Source organism: Columba livia, chromosome 11, assembly GCF_036013475.1.
Source record: "Columba livia isolate bColLiv1 breed racing homer chromosome 11, bColLiv1.pat.W.v2, whole genome shotgun sequence".
In the NCBI taxonomy this organism is placed as follows: Eukaryota; Metazoa; Chordata; class Aves; order Columbiformes; family Columbidae; genus Columba; species Columba livia.
The window spans coordinates 17,632,101-17,656,970 of record NC_088612.1 but is presented as its reverse complement, the minus strand read 5'-3'; the positions used below and the strand labels follow the sequence as shown (position 1 = coordinate 17,656,970).

The 24,870-nt window shown below is 42.6% G+C and overlaps 1 protein-coding gene across 4 annotated transcripts in view; it reads right to left on the bottom strand.

Annotated features, from left to right (window-relative positions):
- The window catches only part of USP3 (ubiquitin specific peptidase 3), a 46,716-nt gene that overhangs the window by 16,603 nt on the left and 5,243 nt on the right, over positions 1–24,870 (bottom strand). The window contains exons 1-3 of one of the 4 annotated variants that reach the window (XM_065076167.1): positions 24,313–24,860; positions 8,160–8,220; positions 6,006–6,137 (exon numbers count right to left, since the gene is read on the bottom strand). In XM_065076167.1, the coding sequence (XP_064932239.1) occupies positions 6,006–6,088 (83 nt within the window). In that variant the 5' untranslated portion in view covers positions 6,089–6,137; positions 8,160–8,220; positions 24,313–24,860. Of the gene's footprint in view, positions 1–6,005; positions 6,138–8,159; positions 8,221–8,589; positions 9,683–22,143; positions 24,285–24,312; positions 24,861–24,870 lie in introns of those variants that run through there. The other 3 variants (XM_005500982.3, XM_005500981.3, XM_065076165.1) reach the window with 3 other exon arrangements.

Sequence of the window (24,870 nt, the reverse complement as noted above, 5' to 3'; positions counted from 1 at the left end):
GTCTTCTAGGGAACGCTGAAAATGACCCCACACCTTATTTCACTGTTTTCCTGAGCACATGTAAATCCACAGTGCACATGTCAGTCTGAAGAAATTAAATGAGCGAGCAGCAAAGAAAACTGTCACCAGGAGAACACTCTTGTAAGATGGCATTACTTCTGCTGCTTTGCTGTATTTTAAATCCCTTGCATTTCTTGCTCTCACAAAAAGGGGGAATAGAGGTCCCAGAGTGACATGGACCCTCTTATCTATGTTCTTTCTTCCGTTTCTGAAGGAAAGATGATGCCTGCATACAGGGATGGGGTCACAGAAAGGGGAGGGGGAGGAAGGAAGGACAAATATCCCTTAAAACCAAGAAACGCTGCAGTCAGTAAGGAAGCCCGGCCCCGCAGAATCCACCTGCACATCGGTAACCAAGGATTCTGTGCGGCTTCCTTGAGACTCTCTCCAAGCAGAGCAGCGGCCTGAGCGCTGTGCGCAGGAGCCGCAGATGGCACCTCCCCGTACTCGTGCGGGTTAGCCAAGAGCCAGCTCCAGCGCTGCATAACCCGTGTTCTGGCACGAGAAACGGGAAGGTAAGGCAAGACTGAACAGCACTTGCACCAGCCCTTCTGCGAGCACCGCGACAACAGGGGCGCACGGCTCCCCTCCCCGCGTCCCCGCGAGGCAGCCCAGCTCCGAGCAGGGTTTCTCAGACCGGTGCACGCTGCTGAGTATCAAATTGCGGCCTCAAACTCTGGCAGGCAACCGAACACTTCCTGTGAAGAAAACTGACTTGCTCAGGATATGTTTAATATCAGAACCGTAGCTATTTCTCTCCGTTCCCTTTGGCACAGGACTGACTGAAATGCAAAGGAACACCCCCACAGTCTCAGTTGCTCTGCTGGAGCAGGTCTGTGCTCGGTAGCTGATGAAGCTGTTGACTTCAGGCACAACCAGAATCTACAGCATTGTTTGTTGCATAAACCTGCTATGTAGTTCAAAGGCAACAGTATTGTTAGTGTTAATTCAAACACTGAATTATTGAAGAGACTACAGAGTCAAGAAAGTAAGGCCCTTGCCACAAAAAAGGGGTCTGCAAGACCAGTCTGTCCAGGAACTGTCATGATTTTTACCTCTGAGAGAGAAATTAGTACGACTTTCAAGATTTCCAGATACTGAACAGAGCAGTTACGGACACTTATGCAAGATCTAGAAATTATAAGATAGCTATTGCCAGTAATATATATGTGGTTTTTTTAAAGATTGCCACAGACCTAGTTAGTTTGGGAGGGGGAAGAAGTCTGTAAATGTGCTTATTTTTCAGCCATGTTTTAAGTAGTTCTGTTCAGCTTTATCGGCCACCTACAATTACCCAACAAGCGTTCCTGCCTTCGCCGCTCTCGCAGGACACCACATCCCAAGGACAACCAGGCCAGTTTTAGCGAGAGGTAAACACAGTGCAGGTGGATACGGCACAGTCTCACCCCTCCTTAATACCCAGCGTGTCCACACCCCAGGTACACTGCCACAGTTACACTGACACCCCGCTTGTGTAGCTACTGACATTTATAAACAGGGAGTGAAAGCAGATGCAAGCTCAATGAAAGCCTCTAAGCCAACTTATTGCTGAAAGGTGATTTAACACTTGCTCCCGTGACCTAAACATCATGTTAACCTTATTTTTAGTCTCATCTCACATACCAGTTACATCTTGACACAAAATTGCAAGTTAGCACTTTCCCCAAGACGGAGGAATAAAACCAAATACGTTAAATGTCAGGGGCCATGCAAGAGCGAAAAACTAATTTTAAGATTAACTTAAAAACAAGACAAGCTGCTTCTATTTCACTTTTAATGGGCAGGGGTTTTAAACGCGTTCAAAACTGAGGATCCAGCACTACTACCAGAAACAAAAGCATTACTACCCATCTGTTTTGGATAAACAAAGTCAACAGCATAGGAACTAGTTTATGCTTTAAGACCTTAAAATTTGTCAAGCCTACACCCCTTGAAGATAAACTGCTCAGAGATTACTTCCTGTATGCGAAGCCGACACTGAAAACAGACATCCCATTTCTGAACCTCAGGATTATAAAAAAATAACAACACACCTTTTTGCACACAGCAGTTCTACAGCAACTGTATAGAACAAATTCTGTACTCTGGGAAGGGTCCCTTATATGGATTAGCAAATATTTTCCTCTCCGTACACTTCCTATTTTTAGCACGTCTACCTCCAAGGCCTGGTCTTTTCTGGCGTCTTTTGCTGCTAAAATGGCAGGAGGCCAGCGCCTGTGTGCTCTGCTCTGGGGACACGTCACCCCGCGCCACCCGCTTCAGTGGGTGACACAGCTTCACGCTATGAAAGCCCCGACTGCACTTTAGGACTTACAGGACAAGAAAAACAAAGAAAGTCCGAGTTTCCTTAGTTGTGCTAACGTCTTATATAAGTAAACTAAGAACTCAAGCTCTACTGTGTTGATTAAAAAAAAGCATTTAACCTTCTTTAATTTCCACTGACTGCAGAATGCAAAGGAATAGTCCTTAGCATCCAAATATGAGATTGCTTATGCGGAAGCACAGTAAGCCTGTTTTTTAAATATAACCACTATCTCAAAAAGAAAGACTAACAATTTTTGGAAGTTATTTTTACATCAGCCCAGGTGTGTGTGCGGGGAGAACAGCAGCACGAGCTTGTCCCTTTAAGAGATAACAAGGAGGACAATGGGTCAGAAATCTGACCTGCAAATTGCGTCTGGGATTAAACGAACACAGGAAAAATATGCAAATATGTGAACAGGGCAGCCTTTCTTCTTCCACGCCAACCAACTGCCTGTGTGCTGGCACAGAGGAAAACTGGTTTACAAGGGTCCTCTTTCGGGAAATGTATTTCTCAAAGCAGGCTCTTCCACGTATCATTTTACTTGTCCTGCACAGAAAAACAATCACCAACACAGGAGGAGAAAGCTTCATACAACAGCTTGAAGAGAAAAAAGATTTGTCCTTCTCGTAAACTCCTTGGACTTGGTACTTTAGAACTAACTGAAAGGCTGGTTACCTCCAAAAAGTGGAACCCAGGAGTCAGTGCTTAGGGTCTCAAACACAAGTCAGTCTGAAGATTTAGTATTGCAGCTACCGCCTCAAAGGTGACCAAAGAGGCAAAAAGAGAGCTGTACTCTCATAATAAATAAAAGATGAACATTCTCTCAACTTTTTCACTGTGAAGACTGAACAGGTGAATAGGAGTGCACAGAAGAAAGATCAAAACCCTCTGGAAAGCAAATCCCTAGTTGCCCAATACTCAAGCATGCCTGTATTTCTCAAAACATTACCAAACTCATATGCACAATAAAAACCTCATCTCAGATTAAAAATAAAAAATAAAAATCCACCGTCCCACCAGAACTGAAACACTTTCCTTTCAAAATTATGTCAAAAGCTTGTGATCATGTAAAAGAAAACATACACACTTAAGACTTCCATGTTGAAATGCAGTTACAGGAGACTGCTTGTTCTGGTTTTGGTTTACAGCAAGACTGCCTGTGAACTAGAAACAAAGCTCAATAAACCAGGGTAGCTTCAACAGTCACATAGTATTTCTTCCCCTTGGACTGACAAGAATAGCTAAGGCAAACCCTGCACTGTGCTCTCATGACAGCATCAAAGCTTGTGACATGGGCGAAGAAAAGCAAAAGATTAAATGCTTAGGAAAGTGCCCAGACAGGCTTGTTCACTGCTACTATCACGCGAGCTAAGGAACATAGTAAATTGGGATGCGCAGGATAAAAATGGAACAAGAATATTCCACTCAACTCTGTGCAGTGAACAAAATTGCAAACAAAAGCACTGCACCAAAATATCTGCATTATTGTTACAGTAGAAGTAAAATTCTACTAAGTCTTAGGATGGTACATTTTTCAAACTACTGAGGTTGCCCACATTGCTAGCATAAAATATTAATCTTTAAATAAAAGCTCATTTGAAAGAAGTACCATTGCATAAGCATAGCACTGTCTACTGGAATTACGTCTACACTGAAGAAGTTCAAAAATAGCATTTCAGAATTCAATGTCCACAGCAGCTAGTTACGACTTGACTTCACGACTTGCTTCAGCTGGCCAGCACCACCTGACAGCAGCCACTACGGCGCTGTCTGCAATAAAGGGGCAGAAGCTGGTCTGCACGCCTTCTGCTTCGTCTTTACACATCTAAACTCATTCCCCACTGGAAAAACTGGGTACAAGTAACAAATCCAGGTATCTTTTTCTGATTATCAGGTGGGGAAAAAAACTGTAATATCCTAGATGAAAGCAAAGATACACTGCTTTTGAAACTTGTTCAGCTTCACATTAGCGCAGGAGAGTTATAATTTGCTCGTGAATTATACACAACAGGAACTCCGCAAGGCAAATCTCGGCAATTAGTTCCAGTTCAGCCAGAGATGACTCAGCCTTCTGCTCCCATCGCGGCAGAGAAGACACCACACGCTAAGCTGCTTCTCACCTGTCCTGCCACAAATACGCTGTGGAACACCAAACGTGTGCCTACCTGCTCCTCGCAAGCACGTCATTCTGCAATGCCCATTTGGATTTGGGTAAGGTCAGCAGGGTGCCCCAACTTGTTAGTGTAACTCATCAAGCCTCAGCAAGTTGGGCATACTAATTGCCCTGGTAAATGGAGACATAACCAAGACTTCAAATACTGTGATAAACTCCTCCACATGTTTTATTACCTTCAGAGTGATGAGAAGACAGGTCATACTTAAAACAAAACAAAAAGCCACAACGTAGAGCTCGGTTGTTAACAGCATTAGTTGGGAAAGTGGAATCAGCTTCTCACATCTGTTCCAATGCTGGTAACCTGTGCGTATGTATCACTTTGAAAAATATGACATTTTCTAATGTTTTCACATAGAAGCAGATAAAAATGCTGGTCATTTAAATAAAACGTAAATAGAAGCAAAATCCCTGTACATCACAAAGCTACTCAAACTTTCCTTCTACGCTTAAAAGCAGTACAGCTTTTGTCACTGCTGCATATACCATCCAAATAATTTTTGAGTTTTCTTCAGGCGAGACCACTCAACTGTGTTGCAGGGGATAAAAATATTTGTTACAAAAGTATTCTGTGTAAAACTGCATACTCAAACTTCAGCAGACAGACTTTTCCCTGATGATATACAGAAAAGATACCCAATTACTGAAACAAAATACCCATCGGTGGAGCTATATCCTCAATAATTTTACAAGACCATAACATGGATTTCCCCGAGATTTGCACTGTTCAAACCCTGCAGTGCCGCACTGCACAAGTAACACACACAGGAAACCATGAAGCTAACAGGAAACTGCTCACATCTCGCTCAAACCGACAGAACACACCAGCCCAAGCCGTTCTGCTCTTAAAAACAATCACTCCTGTGATTCCGCTACTTAATCTTGCCAGAAAGTTGATGCTGCTTCCAAACAGCATCCGTCACTTTCCCAAACTCATACAGGTTGCTCCAAATCTCCAAAAGATGGAAGCCTTTCAGAGTGAAGAAAAACAATAATATTGGAAAGAAAAACCCACACATGCACAGCTTAGGTTCACATCTCTTGGGCAGGAACTATATTGTATTATTTTAATTTCTGATGTTCTGAGAAATAAAGGGTATGTGAAAAGCTCACCGACTTGATGGAAGGAGAAACTACAACCGAACAGCAGCCTTCGCAATTAAAAGTTTAGGTTCTCAACATACCCCAAAGCAAACAGAAGCAACTCCAAAACACATTTTAATAAACAGCATTTATTTCTAAAAGTTTCTGCTCAGTCATTTGAAATGCAGGAGTCTACCCCAGTCAGTGCTACAATAGACATGCAAAAGTAGAGGGTTTATTTTGTAACTGTTTTTAAACAGCCAGGTTTGGAAATCAAGAGATAAAGGGCATAAGAATATGTGTGATATAATGCTTCACAAGAGTCTCAAGTTTTGTTCTTCTAGTATGTAAAAAGTTGTCAAATTACAGCGTTTAAACCCTTACCAGTATGTACTGTAACTACTGCAATCCATACACACAGTATGCTGAACTTTCTCTTGCTTTTCTGTTTTCTTATGATTGGTCATAGGAATCTGCGCATCTTCATAATGCTTTTTTGCATGGCCATTCACATATCTAAAATAAATGAAAAACAAAAAAAAGTCGTATACTTTTAAACAGCTACTTAACCAATATCCATTGAATGTAAGAAGAACAAAGGCAGCCTAATAAGCATCCAATATTTATACCAGCATTAAAACAGGCAATTCACCTCTTTCTAACTTTTTACCCTTTTACTCTTCCATGTTGTCTAAATTAATCTCTCCATCTCCTTCATAGCAACCACCAGCTGGCATCCTTGTACCAAACCCGGGGACGTGGGCCCTGAACAGACTGATGCACTGGCTCCCTTTTTCCATACCTGTAATGTGGTCAGTTCTCTATATTACTTTCCCTTATACTGTTCTTACAGCTGTACTCTTTTCTCCACCCAGCACTCATCACATTTGTGATTACTTTAACAGTGTGCTGACCCCCACATGAAAGCACATCCATTTTAAGGTTTCCCATTCTGCAACACCACTTAGAGCATTCTACTTTTACAAAGTTTATCATTTGAAAGGCTCTGGTGCCTGGGGTCACATCACAGAAAATCTAAAATCCTGCGGTTCTCTTGCTGAAACAATGAGCATTTTCATGCTCAAAATTTGAGATCTAGAAAATGAAGCATCTTTCATTAATAAAGTGTCACTACAAATGCAAGAGCCCTAAGTATCAGCTGAAAATCATTAGCACTATTTCTCGCTTGTTGGACTTGGTAACGCCAACCAACAGGAACACTGCACATGCTCCACAGGAAGGTTTCTCTGTTGTCCGCTTGTTCTCAGGTGCGGGTGTGAACAATTCTCACACAGCCGTGCTGGGTCAGGCACCACAGCCACAGGGCGACCAACACGGTGACCGACACAGTGACCAACGCTGCTGTGCCGGCAGAACCCCGCAGCACTCCTGTCACAACCCCTCTTCAACAGAAGATTTGAAAAGCCTCATTTCTCTTCCTTTCATTTCAAACATTATCCAAATAGAATATGCTGCCTGCTTTCATGATCAAAAGTGCTCTCGTTACAAGGTATATTACCTACTTCTTATGCAATTATTTTAAATTCTAAGGATGGGAGCACTTTAAAAAGTCAAAAAACTGCATAAATAACTGACTCAATGTCTACTACCTGCATACAAGAGAGGTGCACAGTAATATGTGGACAGTGACCTATTTTTCTTAATTGGTAAAAAGTAAAATATTCCAAAGTATATATTTCTACACCATCACGACATGAAGTAGCTCCCCATCTCTTGGCTCTCACCAAGTATAAATTTCTAAGATAAAAGAATAAATAAAAAGAGAAAAAAAAGGGTTTGTGTTCAAAACTCTAAGAGACTTTATTAAAAATGTGGCACTTACTGCTATCCAGATCAAAGAAACAAAACCTGGACTTTACTGAATACACTTTAAAACACAAAGTCACTAAGAAGCAGCAAATTTTCTACAATTATCCTGACATATAAATAGCAGCATTGACCGTATCATCTCTCTACAATTTCTTTGGTTGTACCTTAACTAATAGAGACAAAACCCAGGGGTACTCCAAATGAACTCTGATGGTAACTCATCCTTATATGTTATGGTAATAACTTTCTTCCAAAACTACACTACAGTACATTTAAGGTATTTTTCTGTCTTAGCTAGACAGTTGCCATTTTTCTCAAAATCAGCTTTGCCAACATTTGTGGGTTTCCAAGAACTCTTATTGGTTTAATCTTATTACAACAGAGACATCTTTTCCAGAATGGAACTTTACAATAACCCACTGAATCAGCGGTGCTAAAGGCACTTTCTGAGCGGTGCAATCACAGCCATGTACACTTTTCTTTTGGAAAAAAACCCATGATGTTGAGTATAATCTCTGGGTTCTCATAAGGTAGCAAAGAAGTGTGTTCAGTATAAACATACAATGTCAAATGAGATAATGAAAGGTTTATTTCAAGGAACTGTAAGTCATTCAGGAAAAAGTTACATCAACTGCCGCAGAGTCAAGCAACAAAGGAAAAAGATAAAGGTCTGATTAAAAGACTTAGACACCAACACTTCGTACCCACCTTCCACAATGGACACTTGAGCACGTCAGACAGACCCACGGACTTTTATTTGACCGGCACACTATAAAAGATTAAAAAAAAAAAAAAGTATTAAATGAATTGTGTCTGATATTACAGTTGCATAACACATTCTGAACACCAGCAGCAGCTCTGCTGACTCCAGCTGGCAGCACAGTTATGTAAGATAGTCAGCCATGTTCATTAACCTTTATTAGGGACCAAACTAAGAGACTGAAGAGCTAGTGACACTATAGCACATTAACCTTCTTCTGGCTTGGGTTTTAGTTGCAGGCTACACATCTACCTGCTACTTGCAATGAAAAATCTGATTTTTTTTGTTCATATTACACCCACATGAGTTCTACGTGATTTTGAAACACAATAAATAGCAGCAGCACAAGTAGCAAAAACCCCAGTAAAGTTTAAATACCTTTCTTTTGGCTTTTCATAAGGCTGTCCACCCAACACAGGAAAAAAAGCCACAGCACTTCACTTCTGTTTCATAACATTATTTAGACAGTGAGCCACTTTGAAGGAGAGACTGCAAGAAAGCCTGGCAATCTGATCAGAAGCACACAGAATAAATCACTGTGCAATGCATAATAACATTAATACACAGCACTTATTCAATATGTATTCCTGTGCTGGTAAAGGCTTTATCCACGAAGATGTTACCCTTACAAGTCAAACACAAGAAGCCTAAAGGTTAAAGCGTAACACAGTGCTGTGCTTCACAACCCATGCGAGGCACCAGAAGATGTTATCTAAGTTTTCAACTCTAAGTATAGAAATACTAAATAACCATGCTTGTTTTCAAGCTAAAGGGCCTAAAGTGAAAAAACAGCAGATACTATAAAATTATGAAACATCATCCCAGGGTAGAGTCCTAGAAATGGGACATTCCGACTTCTACCCCAACCCAGTAGCAAAGTTTGCAAATTCAGATTAGAAACAAAATCTCAGTAAATAAACCATCCAGGCAGAACACGGTGAAACAGGCAAACAGAGCAAAATTTTACATGTAGTCACACAGATTAGTCAAGAAAAAGTATGTGCATCTTTATAAACAAAAGCAATTGTGGAACTACAACTAAATTGATATTGAACTCTCAAATGTTGAGTGGAGTTTCAATTTGGATCATGTCACTGAAGGAGGGACGCTACGATATACGGTGCTTACATCTGAATGAAGTCAAATTGTTAACAATTATCCATTACCGCAGCTTGTACAGGAAGAGCATTACACTTCCAAATACCCAACTAGTATGATAAGAAAATTTAAATGCTAAGAACAGTAAAAAGACAACTTCAATTACCCCCAAAATACACAAAGGGGACGATGCCACCTCGTTCTTCTACATGCTACAAACTGCTCCTTGGAGCAGCCACTCAGAAGTCAGAGGAAAAATAAGACACCAGAAACACAGTGGTCTGCAAGGCAAGGGGGAGGAAGAGACAAAGAGAAGGGGATTAAATCCTAGCATGCATGTAAATTATGTATATTGCCATTTGTTGTAGAAAAGCTTGGCAACAGCGTTCCACGTCTGCAGTAACACCTTAGAAAGCTGCTCCAGGGCAGGATCCCCGCAGCAGGTTCACTGAGGACTTCCAGACCAACTCAAACACACCTTCACCAAGCTGCAAGCTGCGGGACACGACAAACTGTTAAGATCAAAGACTATCAGAGAAAGTTAAGCTAACAAAAGTGAAACAAGTTTCTTTATCAAATTAAATAAGTTAGAAGAAAAAACATTAAGCCCCTCCTTGCTCTAACTGGGAGAGAAGTGACTAGTTTAGCTGATTAGAAGAGCTACTTTGTCACCATTAGGTTTTGCCTATTTAATTTAAATTGGACAAAAAAAGCCCCATAGCTAACACTGCTTCTTAAATAATTGCTTTCTGCATCTGAATTCATTATTACAAATAGTTGTTGTATTTCAAGTCACAGGCACAACCCAAGGAACGGTTAAAACTAAGAATTTCACTGTGTTCACTGGAAAAAAAGCACAGTTAAGTAGCTACTTCAAACTGTTCAGTAAAGACTCCAGAGCTGTTTTCTTCAACTGCTGCAATCATTACTTTACTTGACAAACACATCTTCTCGCATGTCTCAGTTTCCATGTTTTGGTTTTCCAAAACCAAATTTTCCTGTTTCTGAAGTTGATGGGTTCTCCCAACTGCGATGGTAACCTTGCAATAAATAAAGGAGCAAGGTACAGCTGTTTCGGCTTACATTTCAAGTTAGAAAAGTGGACGAAGTTTGTCTGATTTGACTAAAACATTACTGAGAAAACGAACATTTGGCAGTGGCAAACAGAAGAGGAAGGGCAGACCTTCAACAGCCATCATCCGTTAAACACCGGCTAAACGCAGCACCGCAACCTGATCCAATTCCATTTTCCTGAATTACACAAACCGAAAGGTAAAAAATTAACCAGAAGGAAACAGAAGCCAAAACCATTCATGCACTTAAACAGATTAAGTGCTGCATGACCAAACCACTACCGTACACTTGCCTTGCCAGGAACATGAAACAGTTTTCCCAGCACCCAAACCCCAGCAGAAATCCCCACTTAAAAACAACATTTTAGCTTTCAGTGTGGTATCATCTGTGGATAGCACTGGTTCTCGACCAGCAGGTCAAAGCATTACAATGCAAACTGCTGCTCTTGTTTTCCACCATGTACCAGACAACTACAATTTGACGTTCAGATATTTTAAACATCAGCACTCCTTGCCTGCCAAGTGTTAAATTTTACTGAAGTGTTAAATTATACCGCTCATTCTGCAGAGTTCACATCGCGTTTAAGTGTTCTGCACAAACAGCAAACAAGTCCACCAACTTCACACAACACCAAAAAATATCTTCCACTAAAATGTTCCATCTTGCGCATCAGGGAATAGGAAAAGACGGCTCATTTGTTTGCTTTAACTTTGAGGAAGAACTTTGCTCCAATTGCATCACATTAAAAACGTGTAGTTTATCTTCTTCACAAACATCTCCTCCCACAAAGAACTCAAATAACATGGAAGTGACTCCCACTAAGATTAAACACAGAAGGCAGTATTAAATTTGTGACCTACAGTCGCTCTGCTCTGAGAGGATTGCACAATTGATTTTATACGGGTTGCTGAAGATCGCGTTCCACGTTTCCCTGAGGCCGGCTCTCTAGGTACTCCTCAGTTCAGATCCTGAGGCAGTCACCGTCTGTTACTGACTATTAATGAATTAAATCAGGCCTGGAGCTTCAGGCACTAGTCAGGACTCCAACACGAGAGGCACCATGGAACGCACAGTGAAGCGCAGTCACTGCCCTGAGCTGCTTACAATCTAAATTAGACAGTTTGGCTACATCCATAAAGAAAATACACGTTATTCCTTTCAGATGTAATATTGACGTGAAGGCACTAGGCTTAGAAGTAGATCAGAAACAAGAGACACAGATCCATAGCAAATCCATTCTCAATTCAAAGCACATTACAGAGCCCTAGAACTTGGTCCTTAAAACAGATTTGGGCGTTCAGGACTTTCAAGTCAGACAGTTACACAGAATCATGAGGAAGGACTCTCAGACCCATTTGTACAGGTATGTACATCTTCCCTTAACTATCAGTATTCTAATTGGGATTTGGGTTTTTATTTCTTTAGTGCTATTTAAAAAAAGAGGAGGGGGGTGCACTACACAGCACTCCCTCCTTTGGAATAAAGTGATGCTCAGCAAACATCTTAACCACATTAAAAAATATATATCTGTGTTTGTTACACCTTACTTAGTGGTATCCAGGCTAAGGAACACTGGCTGCTTTCTCAGCTTGAACTTAAATGGCTACTGCAATGGTTAGCAACCCTCATTTTGCTGTATTTTTAGAACAGCTCCAAGTGGTTAGGCAAAGATGATACTAACATGCCAAAAGGAAAGGGAAAGCAAATCTGCAATGCCACAATATCTAAAGCCTTAAGCCATTTGCCATTTTACATCAATATCAGCTTATTTAGATGCTTAGAAACATAATTTTTATAATACCATCTTTTACAGACTGTTTTAAGTGAAATCTGAATACCCATTATTAGCCCACAAAGCCCTCTGTAAATGGAGTATCCATCCAGCCCCAAGAGGACAATCACACCCTAGTGCATACAGACTCGTACATAACCACGGGAGCGTTCAGAAATGTCCCTCCAGCTCCCGCTTTCTGTAAATCATCCTGATACATAATGTTCATCAATTTATGCCAAGCAGAATGAGTAAGATACAGCTAATCCGTTTGGCACTGTCACCACAGAGCCCCCACCCCATCTTGCCCTCATGATTGCTCAAAGACGTACTTGTGAGTTGTGACCTTTTTGTTTTCTTTACTGAAAACTCACTCCAAGAGCATCTGCAAGGCACGAAAGCTCCTGCCAAACACCGCGTTCCTTACGGAACAAAGCTGCAGATTTCCACTGCAAGAAAGCTACAGCTATGTGAGAGTATACAAACAAGCCGTGAAATTAATGGGTTTGTTTAAATAGCAGACTGCATAATTTATAAACTGGCAAAAGAAAAAAGCAGCAGGAAGAGGAGGAGACAAACAGGAAGCAGATTCTGTGCAGCAGCCAAGGTCAGAAACCTGCAATACAGAATGTGCTCCGCAGGGCCAGCAGCAGCGAGCCCGGGGACCAGGGCACAGCGGCACCCGAGGCCACAGCTGCTGCACAACCCCGTTTGAAACAGTCCTTCGTTACATCACTAAAAAAGGCCACAAAATATGAGCACAGTGAGAGCAATACTTTGGTCCTCCTGTCAAGAGCATGTTGAATAGAAACAAGATTAGGGTCACTGAACTACTCCCAGTGGTCTTCACAGCCTTCACAGAACGGCCTGGACTCTGTTCTCCAAAGGAGCTGTACCAACACTACCATCTTACTTGTATAATCATATGGTTAAACTACAATAATGTAATAACCTGCAGAGAAACATCTTTGGACTAAATGACCTTTTTTCATTTCAGTTTACGTTACCGCAGTAGGTCAGCTATGCTGATAGAAGCTGAACTGGAAAAGGTCACTGTTTCTCTGCACAGTATTTGCACCAGGAACAATATTTACACAGTTGTGGTCGCACTGCTGTACTGATAGAGTGCTGAGCACCTTGTCCCACAAACATAAGCACTCAGTGACAAACACATATATATCATAGAACAGTTTGGGTTGGAAGGGACCTTCAAAGGTCATCTAGTCCAATCCCCAACATGCCACATACGTATAGCATGCTGCATGTGTAGGATGTATACAAACACTATATGTATGCACACACAGGTGTATCTCAAAAAAAAAAAGGGAAGAATACTGTTAAAAGTATTCTAGAGATACAGACTCTTGCTCTCCCATACTTTCAATATCATCTTGCCTAGCAATCCCTTGGTGCCCTGGTTAGTTAGGATTTTGTAATAGGACAAAGTTACTCTACATTGGTTCCTCATAGAACCTGACAAAACGCAGCAAAACAGAGTTGGGCTGCCTGCATTACCACAAAAAAGAAGCAACCATCTGCACAGCAAAAAGTGAAACCCCTGCTTTGTGAAACACGATCCTGCTGCGACACATCAGGCCTAAGGAATCAGAATAAAAGCTGTTTCCTCCAGAGACCTGGAAGTAAATGTGAGAGAATCTTGCGAGCAAAACATCCTGGGAAACAACTGCAAGCGGTGGGAATGCAAAACACCACACAAACATTCAACCAAAATTATGCAAACCACCTCAGAAATAACATCTCAAATGCAAAGTTTTTCAGTCATGGGATTCGGAGCATTTCTCAGAGAGCCCACTTTGATTTTACAGACTGAAAAACGGAGAAAGAGATCAAAAAATTTACCAAAGAATTTTAAATTAATCGGCATAGATCAGAACTGGGCCTACCAGCCCTAATACCTTAGTCCTTTATGTCACTTCACTTGCAGGCAAGGGTAAGACATCCCAAAACTCAGTACTCTACACAAAACTTTTAAGGTGACTTGCCAAATCAGCTCTGAATTAAAACACCTAAAACCTCCCATATGCAATACACAACAAGTACCAGACACACCAGAGAGTCATCCACAAAAGCCAGCATTCTAAGTAGGGAATTGCTGAAGTTCTTAGCCTACAAGAAATACCAAGGAGACAAAGGCGTTAGATGTTGTCCTTCCTCTGGGCTCACGTGCTGGGGTTGCAAAGAAGGCTCTGCCCACCACGGGAATTCACAGCTCTGGATCTCCCTCTGGATGCAGGAACCACGTCTTTTCAAAGCCTGAATGAATCAGCTGAGAAGTTTCCACCACGGGATCCCCATGCATTCAAGATGTGAATGCCTCACGTTTCATGCACACACATCCACCCTCCCCGTGGAAAACCTTCCTTCCAGACTGCTCCTGAGTGCCCAGGGAGAACCAACCTTTCCTTTTGTTAAAGACACTTCCCATGAATAGTTATACAGGGGAACAGCGAGACAAAGCAAAAGAGAAAGTGTGACTTTCACCAAAACTAGCATTTACGGCGTTCACCTCGGCTGCACGCCCTGCAGCAACCAAGAGCCATGTATTCTATATTCCAAATCCTCCACATGAAACATTCAGTCTTTAGATACGAGACTGGAACCAAGGATTTTCCACTTAAAATGAACTGTCCAAATCACGACGCTACACAGTCATGTGCACTCTTTCCTTCTGGCCCATAAACTCGGTTATAAACCAGCATATACAATAAAACGGCTGCTCAGGGCAAAAACTGCCTTATCACAGAACACCAGCCAAGGCTGCAGGACAGCTGGGTATGTGCAGGATCGGATACACTGGCACTGAAAGAAACCTTTTTAAGCAGAATTGAAGAAGCCTCAAAAAACACAGGTGTCCTCCAAGGTAAGAGAGTATTTGTAGAGGCAGCGTGTAAAAATTCGTAACAGGCAATTACACTTAGTACCAAGTACACATGTAATAACACAACCGATCGTGTTGCCAGTTTTTGGCTTCGCATTCTTTTGTGTATTTAAAAAGGCAGCTGCTACAAGCATATGCACCAGCTTTATTATCCGACCTTATTGTCTGTTTACATTCCAGAGAAATCTCAGATACTGAAATGAGTATCTCAACTAAATGGGTTGGTAAAATCATAAAACAGGACAGGCATTAACATACACAGGAGCCCACTAAGTCTAGAGCAGAATGCTAACCCTGTTTTATACTCTAGGAGTAGGTTCCAGCAGTTAAATACTGCATTAAATGTCAATGGTTGCTGATTTAGTTTTTTTGTTTCTGGGGGGTAGCGGCTGGGGAGGGGGGAGCAGTGTTTTTAAACCATATACACATCTGGTAAAAGCATCTGCTCTACACTTTAGGAACTTAAGGGAAGTCAATTCCAGACGAGTAACTGTAATGAAAACCAGGTGACTAGAAGAAGTAAATGTTACAAGAGTACTTTTTAAACCTCTGAGTAAGCTAAAGCCCTATTCTAGACAGATAATACAAGAAAAAGGCATGTTACAGGCATTGCAAACTAGAGACATCTTCTACACCTTACTTACAGGCCAGCTGGTTTACTGGTTAGGTTTTAAAGAGTATTCCCATTTGTTTTCAAACTTCATTTCACATAAAGCTCTTCTTCCTATCTTGCTCTCAGCCCCATTACAAGAAATTCATAAATGGACTGAACTTGTGCTAAACTGTTTGGTCTTAGAAAAATAAATATTCTATTTAACAATACCTTACATAAGTTTCATTTGTTAGACATCTTATTGTGTGCTTCAGAAGAACAGCATTCTAGTCAAAATGAAACCAGACAGAAGGGGAAATGGCTTTTAATTACACTATTTAAAATGGTTTGTTTTAAAATCAGTTAATACCCCATACTAGAGGAAAAGGTAAGAAAAGATGCAATTTAAATTACATTTAAATCAAAGCAAGAGAATTTACAAGGAAGTTAGTTTCCTGGTAAGCACTACTAACAATACAAAAATGTTAACCATTGTTTTAGTGTTTCATACCTTCATAACAAGGACTTGCACAACGAATAGGAGTCTCAAAAATAGCAAGTCTTAGCCTGTCTCAAATCACATTGAAACGAAGAGAATTCAAAGAGACTCTGAAGAACACAGAAAGCAAGAAAGCACCCTCACCATACAGCTATGGACAAAAAAAACCACCAGTTATTTATTCTGCTATTTATTTCAGCTGAAAACAGAAAGATTAAGTTTTTAGTGAGAAAAAAATAAGTTATATTGTGCTAGTGAGTGAACTTAGAAAATCAACCAATATTTGTGTTGATGCACAATGGAACGTGTGGTTTCCTCCTCCAAAAGCGTTGCTGAGTCTCACATATGAGAGATTTCACCAGTGAACAGTGAACCACTCGATCACAACAGAAAACTGCATACAATTCAGACACAGTACACAACAACTGGGTGAGAATATAAAACACGGGTAGGTGAACAATCTTTCATAGGATAAATAGGTCACTGAGGTCCCCAACACATTCCTAACAGAGAGGAATGTTTGTCAGAGAACAATGTCATTAGCTCCATCTGCATGTAATTCAGCTCCGGGTTACGCTCAGCCGCGCTGGCTTACAGTTTGCTATGTGGATTATGCAATCGGAATTCCACACCGACCAACTTGGAGCTCACAAACGCGTGCTTTTTTGTCTGCCTGTACTCTTTACCCCGCGCTGGAAAAGCAGACAGGCAGGTAAGGAAAGCTGCTTTGAACCGGTGTGAACAGGCACGTCAGCTCCTGGGAAGTGGCTGAGCCAGCTGGGGGTGGAGGGAAGGTGCAAAACCAAAGTCACATCACCTATAGCAGCAACACACAGGTAGAACATCCTGTGCTGCTTCTGTTACGGTAGAGAAATAAGGTCACTCAGCACTACCAAACACACATAGACTGTAGCTGCCAGGCTACAGTAGTGCCCTATTTTTTGGCTATTTAGTCTTTCTACATGCAAAGTCAAACTTGAGGTCAAGAAGTATCAGCAGCTCTTCTTCCTGCATAGACCACATAGACCATTTCCTACCTGAAAACAACAGTGAGAAGAAGGAAAAAGGGAAGGAAAAAGGGAAGGAAAAAGGGAAGGAAAATGGGAAGGAAAATGGGAAGGAAAATGGGAAGGAAAAAGGGAAGGAAAATGGGAAGGAAAATGGGAAGGAAAAAGGGAAGGAAGGACATAGGGAAGGAAGGACATAGGGAAGGAAGGACATAGGGAAGGAAGGACATAGGGAAGGAAGGACATAGGGAAGGAAGGACATAGGGAAGGAAGGACATAGGGAAGGAAGGACATAGGGAAGGACATTGGAACAGGCTTATTTTACAAAGACCATAGAATCCCTGCAGTTGGAGGAGACCCTCAGGATCACCACCAACCAACCCCAGCACTAAACTGTGTCCCTAAGAACTGTGGCCAAAAGCTTTTTTTTTCTAAATTATTGCCTCCATTTCTCCTTTACATTCTAAAACCAACTTCTAGTGGCTTGGCTACTTTGATAACTAATTAGTACCCAGATTTAAATATAAACATACACACGCACATATATATTTTAAAATTAAATGCTTTCTAGCCCTCACAGGAAAACAGATATTGTTCCTTATTATAGTAGTAGCATGCCAAGAAAAAAATAAAGTTATTCAATCTTTATATTAAAGCGAGACACACAAATGTCCATTTTCAGACAGCGGCCAGAAAAAACACAGCAAATCCAACAGTGTAACATAATTTTTAAACCCTTAAGGAAAGGAATCTTCTTGAGTCAGCTGGCAATTAATCTCAGGTCAAAACACTCAAGCTAGAAATAGGAGGGAAAAGAAGGGAAGGACAGCAAGAAGGGTTCTTGCTTTCTTTACATAACATAGTAACTAATCTACTTATTTGTAGGCCCCACTATTTCATCCCTACTTCCCCAATACTAGCCAAAGGCACATGGCTAACCATCCCTGTGAACAAAAAAGAAGGCAATCAGATGCTCAGTGGACAAAAAACATTACCAAATGAAAAGCTTATGAACCCAAGGTTAAACAAGAAAAAAGATAAAAACGAAAAGGGTCATGGCTGCCTGGACCAAATGAACCTGTATTTTGACATGGACAAGTGGACACTCGCACAGAATCCTCAGTAACCTATGAATTACCTTGAAAAATCAGCACCTGCCTGTTTGGTACCGATAAGAACTCACATCCCCCAGCTTGGCAGTATCACATTGCTCTGAAATTAAAAAGCTCCTGTACTGAGAGGGACGGGCTGATTTCCAGAATAACCACCTTGTTTTGCCAGGGTGCCTGTGGGTATTGTGATTCAATTCAAACAGGTAATAAAAATCTGTCAAAGAAATTTCATAACTATGTTTACGAGATCCAGAATTACACAAGATTTTCCTAAGGACGGGAAAAACCCCCAACCACTAGAGGACTGCCCTGACATACCAGTTGAGATTGCTGAATGATAAGTGTATTCATCATGTCGTGTACCGTTTAAAACACCCTCTTATAATCAAGGAAATGAATCACTAAGTACACAAAATCTTACACTGCTCCCGTAACAAAGACACCACAAAGCAATGACTATTTTATCAGATATCATTCCCTCTACAATAAAAACTGTTTCCTCCAATAACCTCAAAATAAAAATCAGAAAAGCCTTTACTAGCTTTCAGATCTAAATTTCTGAACAAGTCGCACTTTCTAACCTCCACAGATTATCTTAATGGCCGTTAGCCACTTTTTACCTAGGTAATTAACGTTTGTTAAAAGAGAAAGCACAGCATGAACAGGTTATTAAATGGAGTGCCACTGATCAAATGAGAAATGGCTCAAAGCTTAATTTCATTCCAAACTTTCACTCTATGAACTTCAGAGACAGATGCAACAAAAAAATTGACAGGTCTGAGTCAGCCTTAGCGCCTTGCAAAAATTGGAAAAACAAAGAGTAACGCACTGATCTTGTTTAACACGTGCACATCTTGAAGGACTCAGGAAAGACAGGTGAAAATTATTATCCTGCTTACATTTAAACTGACTGTAATGAGATTTGCGCTAATCCGTGGGTATATCAAGAGTCTGCCGTGCACACGAGTCTCTCTCTTACACACTGTGCGTGCGCTTTGGGTCGTTTCAAAACACTGAGTTTTAGTTACATCATTAAATACTTCAGAATGGTCAGTAGTAAAATTCGTCCTTCAAAATCCAACTTCAAAATCATCATGAAGATGAGATCTAGTTTCCAAACAAAGGCAAGGTACTAAATGTCTGACTACTTCTCTCTTCTGCCAATGTTCAAGTTTTGTGATGGAATGTGATTTTTTGAGAGTATAAACATATTTTTGAAAAGCAAATCTAGAAAATATTAATCGCCATTGATTTAAGTTGGTTGACTTTAAAAAATACCAAGTATTTGAAAACAAAGACTCCCCTTTTTTGTAATTAAAAGGAAAATTAGGTCTAGCTTATGAGACCAAAATTGAGACCCATGACCCAGGTCAAGAGATGTGCACCTTCTAACAGAGTCAGTTCCAAAGCACTGTGCTCTATCGCACGGGCAGACACCTACCGCCCCATGGTTGGCTTGTACGTCAGTAACCAATTCAAACGGGAAAAAATATAAATAACAGTTTTAAGGAAGACAAAACTTAGTCTAAAAAACCCCCAAAATCTAACAAGCTTTCATTTAAAAGGCAGCCAGGGAACTAATTTGAGGAGATATAACAGCTTATAAAGTCTGCAGAGTTACTAACAAGCACTCCTGCATTGCAGTGACCCAGACAAAAGGACAAAAGACTACTCAAGTTTGAAATCAAATTGAAGTGACTGAATTAAAAAAAGAAAGTAAATTTCTTTACATCCTTATTTTGTCAATTACATTTCAGACTAGATCTGGTGATTTTCAGGCCAAACTAATTTTCCAGACACAGGGTGACAAATAACCATCAAATATACAGGCCATTAGGCCCACACGCTGCCCATGAGTTCCCCCGAGCCCATGTGCAGCTGACTGAACACAATTTTTCATGCACAGAAGGTCCTACCCACCCGTCTGCAGCTCCAGTGAGCTGTGTGTCCTTCTCCTGTATTGAACTGCGGATGGAAGGAAAGAGGAAACAAGGACCTCCAGTAACAAAAAGTAAAAGCAGAGACACAAACTCGTGGAGATGGAAAACAAGCACTAAGAAGGAGCTGAGATGAAAAGGAAAGCCAAGGCAGCTCAAGTCTGTGTGCCTGAGCATTTGCAGTGTATTTGTTTTGGCACTGACTACAACAGCCCAGCAAATGTGGCAGAACGCTGTTACCTACCCCAGTGAAAAGAGAACAGTGTACCTGATTTATCTGAGGAAACAAAACCAAAAACTGCCTGCGGAGAGTAAACAAAACCGTCAAAAGCCGGCTGACCCTGTACAGTTGTGTTCTTGAAAGTTCTCCCGCTCAGACCTAACCATTTGCTCTCACATAAAAATAAAGCACTCAGTGATATTCTGGGTTATTCTGAACTAACTGAATTTACTAAGTAACTTAGTAAATTAGTTCAAACACAGAAAAAATGTCATTAATTTAGCATGTGGATTTCCACCTTAATCGTGGTTCACCAGGCCTCAAACAGCTTCCTTGTGCCAGCTCTCCCCGGTACTTTTTATGGTCCCAGCGTCATCTGCAAACACCACAATGTATGGTTCTGACCAACGGCGAAATTACAGCTCTTACTCAACACAAGCCAGAATGCACGAAACAGATGCCAGGCATATATATTTAGCTCCTGCAGGAAACAGCAGTCTACAGCCAGAATTGCTCTTCAATATCTAACAAAATTATGTCACTTAAGAAAAACATGTATTCAACCGACAGCCATCAGAAAAGCAACAGTTTAAGCGTGCTTCAGAAGTACAATTGCTCTTTAAAAAAATCACCGCATCTCCATTTCAGCATGCACCATCCCATCTGTCTGCAGTTGTTCTTCTAAAGAAAGAACTTAAAACCCTACATAGAACAATCAATGAGGCCAGAGAGAACAAGTAATGAATCCTCAGCCATGCAGAAAGAGACTCAGAAAAGCTCTCAGAGCTGCACAGGTGTGCTAGAAGGCCGCAATCTCACTTAGGTGAGGCATGGCTCCCTGTGGCTTCATGAGGCTATGCAAAGCCGCCGAGGGATCCCACATCTGAGCCGCTCCGGAGCACTTTTCAGCATCACCCGATGCCGCAGCAGCGCTGCAGGTGTGCACAGCACACGGACCCCGCTGACTCGGCCCCCGACGGCCTCGCCGATGCCCGCGGCGGCCCCGCTTCCAGCTCCAGCAGAGCGCCACAAACCCCGCGCACGAAGGACTGCGCTCCAACGGGAATTAGCAGGCGCTTGCATGCAGTATTTCACATTACAGCACTGATTAAAAGCCATTTTCAGTTTCTGTACAATCTCTGCTTTACATACTCGTCTTCTCTTAAATGCCCAAATACAACAGCAAACTGCCTCCGGATCTGCAAAAAAACATTCTGTGCTCTCTTGCAATAGTCTTCAAGCTCCTCAAAGCAAACACATGCTGCTTTCTGCATTGCTTACTGTACAGAACACGCCTGACCAGATTAAACACTCAGGAGAAAGCATGCCATTTTCTAAATTGGGTGCTTACACTCTCAGACTTCCAAACTACAAAACAGCAACATCACAGAAGTCCTAGAGACACTTAGAAATTAACAAACCACTGCTCTTTAATTTGGAACAAAGACATTCATGCTTGGATCAACACACTTGTTCTCAATGCTTCCTCTTATTGCTTTTTAGGAGTCTTCCTTCACCACAAACCCCCTGTATCAACTCAGGTAGCTTCAAGGGGAACCGGTTCAGGCCAAAAGAGAGATTCAGGCTGGTGCACACGCTCCTCTGATCAATTCCCTAACTTCGGTAAAACCAGCTTCCAAACATCAGCTGTCAAACGCAACACCCCTCCATCATACAGTGACACAGCCGCGTATTCAAATATTCAAAAGTGCCTCCACATTACCTTGTGATGTTATTGTTGCAACGAAGGGAGTTTTTGTGTAGAGGAGAGGAAGAGGTGTTTAACCAATGAGCACCGCTCTACCAGTGTGACAGCTCCAGCTCCTCAAATCGCAGAAACGCAAGATAATGATAAAAATAGACACCAGCAGCCTGAACTAACTCTCCAACCCATTCTGCAATGTTTTGCTACCGCGGGCGGGTCACGTGGCCGCCAGAAACCGCCCGTATCAGTATCTTCACTCACTCTCCTTTTCTGGAAAGGTCAGCAGCAACTGCAGCAGGGCTGGTGACAAGTTCTGAGTCACTTTAAGACAACGTGCTTCATGAGAGATGCCTCATAATTACAGACTGCAGAAAATTACCTTCTGAATATCTGTCTCCAACTGAGGCAACACCAACAACAAAAAGAACTAAGCCAACAGAACCTTAGAAAACAGCATCAAAAGTAATTGAAAAGGCATTAAATGTTGATGAAATATTAATTTATACATGGCATTTTCACGGTTTAATTTTACATTACCAAGTTGCAGCAAAACCAGCAAATAAGAAATGGTATTTATTGTGAATTGACAGAAACCAGTACTGCATTCCTTTAAAAAATTAATCTCACTAAAATGAGCAGAAACAAGAAAGACAGAGGACTCTGTATGCCATTAGGGAGTTAATGTAACAATAATCACCTATTACTAGCTGGAACTGAAAAGGGAGGTGCTACATTTTACTATATTAGTAGGGACGTAAAATCCATTTTTAAAAAGAACCATTTTAATTTGCTTTAAATTAACAAGAGCCTGCTGTTTGTCCATTGGAATGGTTTAAAGTCGATGTAGCTATCTTTTTCTCCAGCTCACTTGTTAAAATTTCAAGTTACATGTGCGAGCACTGTATGACTTTTTAATCTTGATTTCTTAAAGCGCACAGCGAACACAGACACTCCCCTGCATGTGGTATCGCCATCAATCTCCTCGGTTCCCCCAAGCGTCTGGCACCTTCTTCCTGCCTCCCAGCCGCAATAAATCAGTCGACTGCCCAGCAACTGCCTCTCCCTGTAAGTGCTGGTTTGGGAGAAACACCTCTGAACAACAAAGAAAAAATTGTTCTAATTGCTGAACTTCTTTGTTGAGAAGCAGCACGCCCAGCAGGGTCCTGGGAGCTGTAAACTGCCTGATTTTTTTAAGTTGGAAAGTTATACTAGTACCTGAGCATATATTTTTAGCTTTTGCAACCTTATGTATTTAAAATTGTCTGAAGGGTGGTTCCCTACTGCCGTATGCTTTTGGTTGACAACTTGGCTTACCCTTGATACCCTAAAGATAACAGACGGACCTACAGAGTTAGACCTCTTGACATTAATTTATTTTTTTCAGCAAAGACACATTAGGAACAACAAATTTTCCTGTACTCCTCCTTTCCTTCTAATCATTTCTGCACATTATTCCCGTGTATACTCCCTGTAAAATCAAAAGCATTACAGAGTGAAAGAACTGGTTTTGCCAAAGGCAGCAGCAGCACCACACCTTGGCTCCCGGAAACCCGGGAAGAGCCGAGCGAGCAGCAGCCTCGGCACACAGCAGCACCGGTACTGCGAGACAAAGGACAACCCTCTCTCCTTTAAACCAGGAACACCTTAAAATATAGCCAGCGCTTCAGTGCTCCCCGATGGGTCGGTGCCCGCAGCACAGGCCGCGCTGCTGCCCTAAGCCGGACCTGCTTCTGAGTTAAACCTACTTGGGTGCATCTACTTTCACACCGAGCATAACTAAACACGCTACAGCTATAGAAAACAAAAACATGGACCAAAACGGACAGCAGTCACCAGAGGTTATCTGTGTAGAGGCGTGCGATGATCTATTAAAAGCTAAATTTAAACAACCTTGGGCCCGACACCTTTAAAGGGAAAGCCCCCGAACAAACAGGAGCACGCAGGGACAGCACTGAAGACAGGATACGTTTCGAAGATGGCAATTTGCATTATTCAATCAGCGGGCAACACACTAAACCAAGATGAGCTCGACACTCCTACCGACCGCAGAGCAGATGAACGTAACTCCCGAACCCCCCAGACCGCCCCCACCGAGCGGCTCCCTGGATTGACGGGGGGGCCAAGCGTCGCCTTCAGCCTCAGCGGCCCAACTCAAACTGCACTCTTCAGTGCCCTTCCAAAACGTACATTAGAAAACAAGAAAGTAGTGGCAGAGTGGCTGAACGAGCACACCGACCCTGCGGTGGCCCCTGCTTCCCAGCCCCGCTCCCCCGGGCCGGGCTGAGCACGCAGCTCCTCCGCCAGACAAAAGGATCGCGGGTCCCGCATTCCTCCGCGCCCGCCGGGGCCAACTCAGCCGCCCGCCCCGGGCCGGCCGCGCTGCCGGCGGACAAAGCTGCGCAGGCAAGGCCGGGGCGGGAGCGGGGCTGCCCCCTCCCCCGCCGCGCCGGGACATGCGGCGGCCGCTCCGCGGGGCGCAGGACGGGCGGCCGGGGCAGCGCCGCGGGGTCTCCACGTCCCCAGAGCCCCGGAGCGGGGTCCCGCGGGGCGGCCCCCGGCGGGGTGGGGGCCGGGGCAACCCCCCTGCCCGCTCCCTCCCCCGTGCCCTCCCCCGGCCGCGGGGCGCCCTCCTGCCCGGGGGCTGCGCGGCCCGCGCCGGCCGAGGAGAACAAAGGAGCGGCCGGCGGCGAGAAGCGCCCGCCCAACGCCGGAGCGCCGCGGGGCGGCCGGGCCACCGCGGGCCGG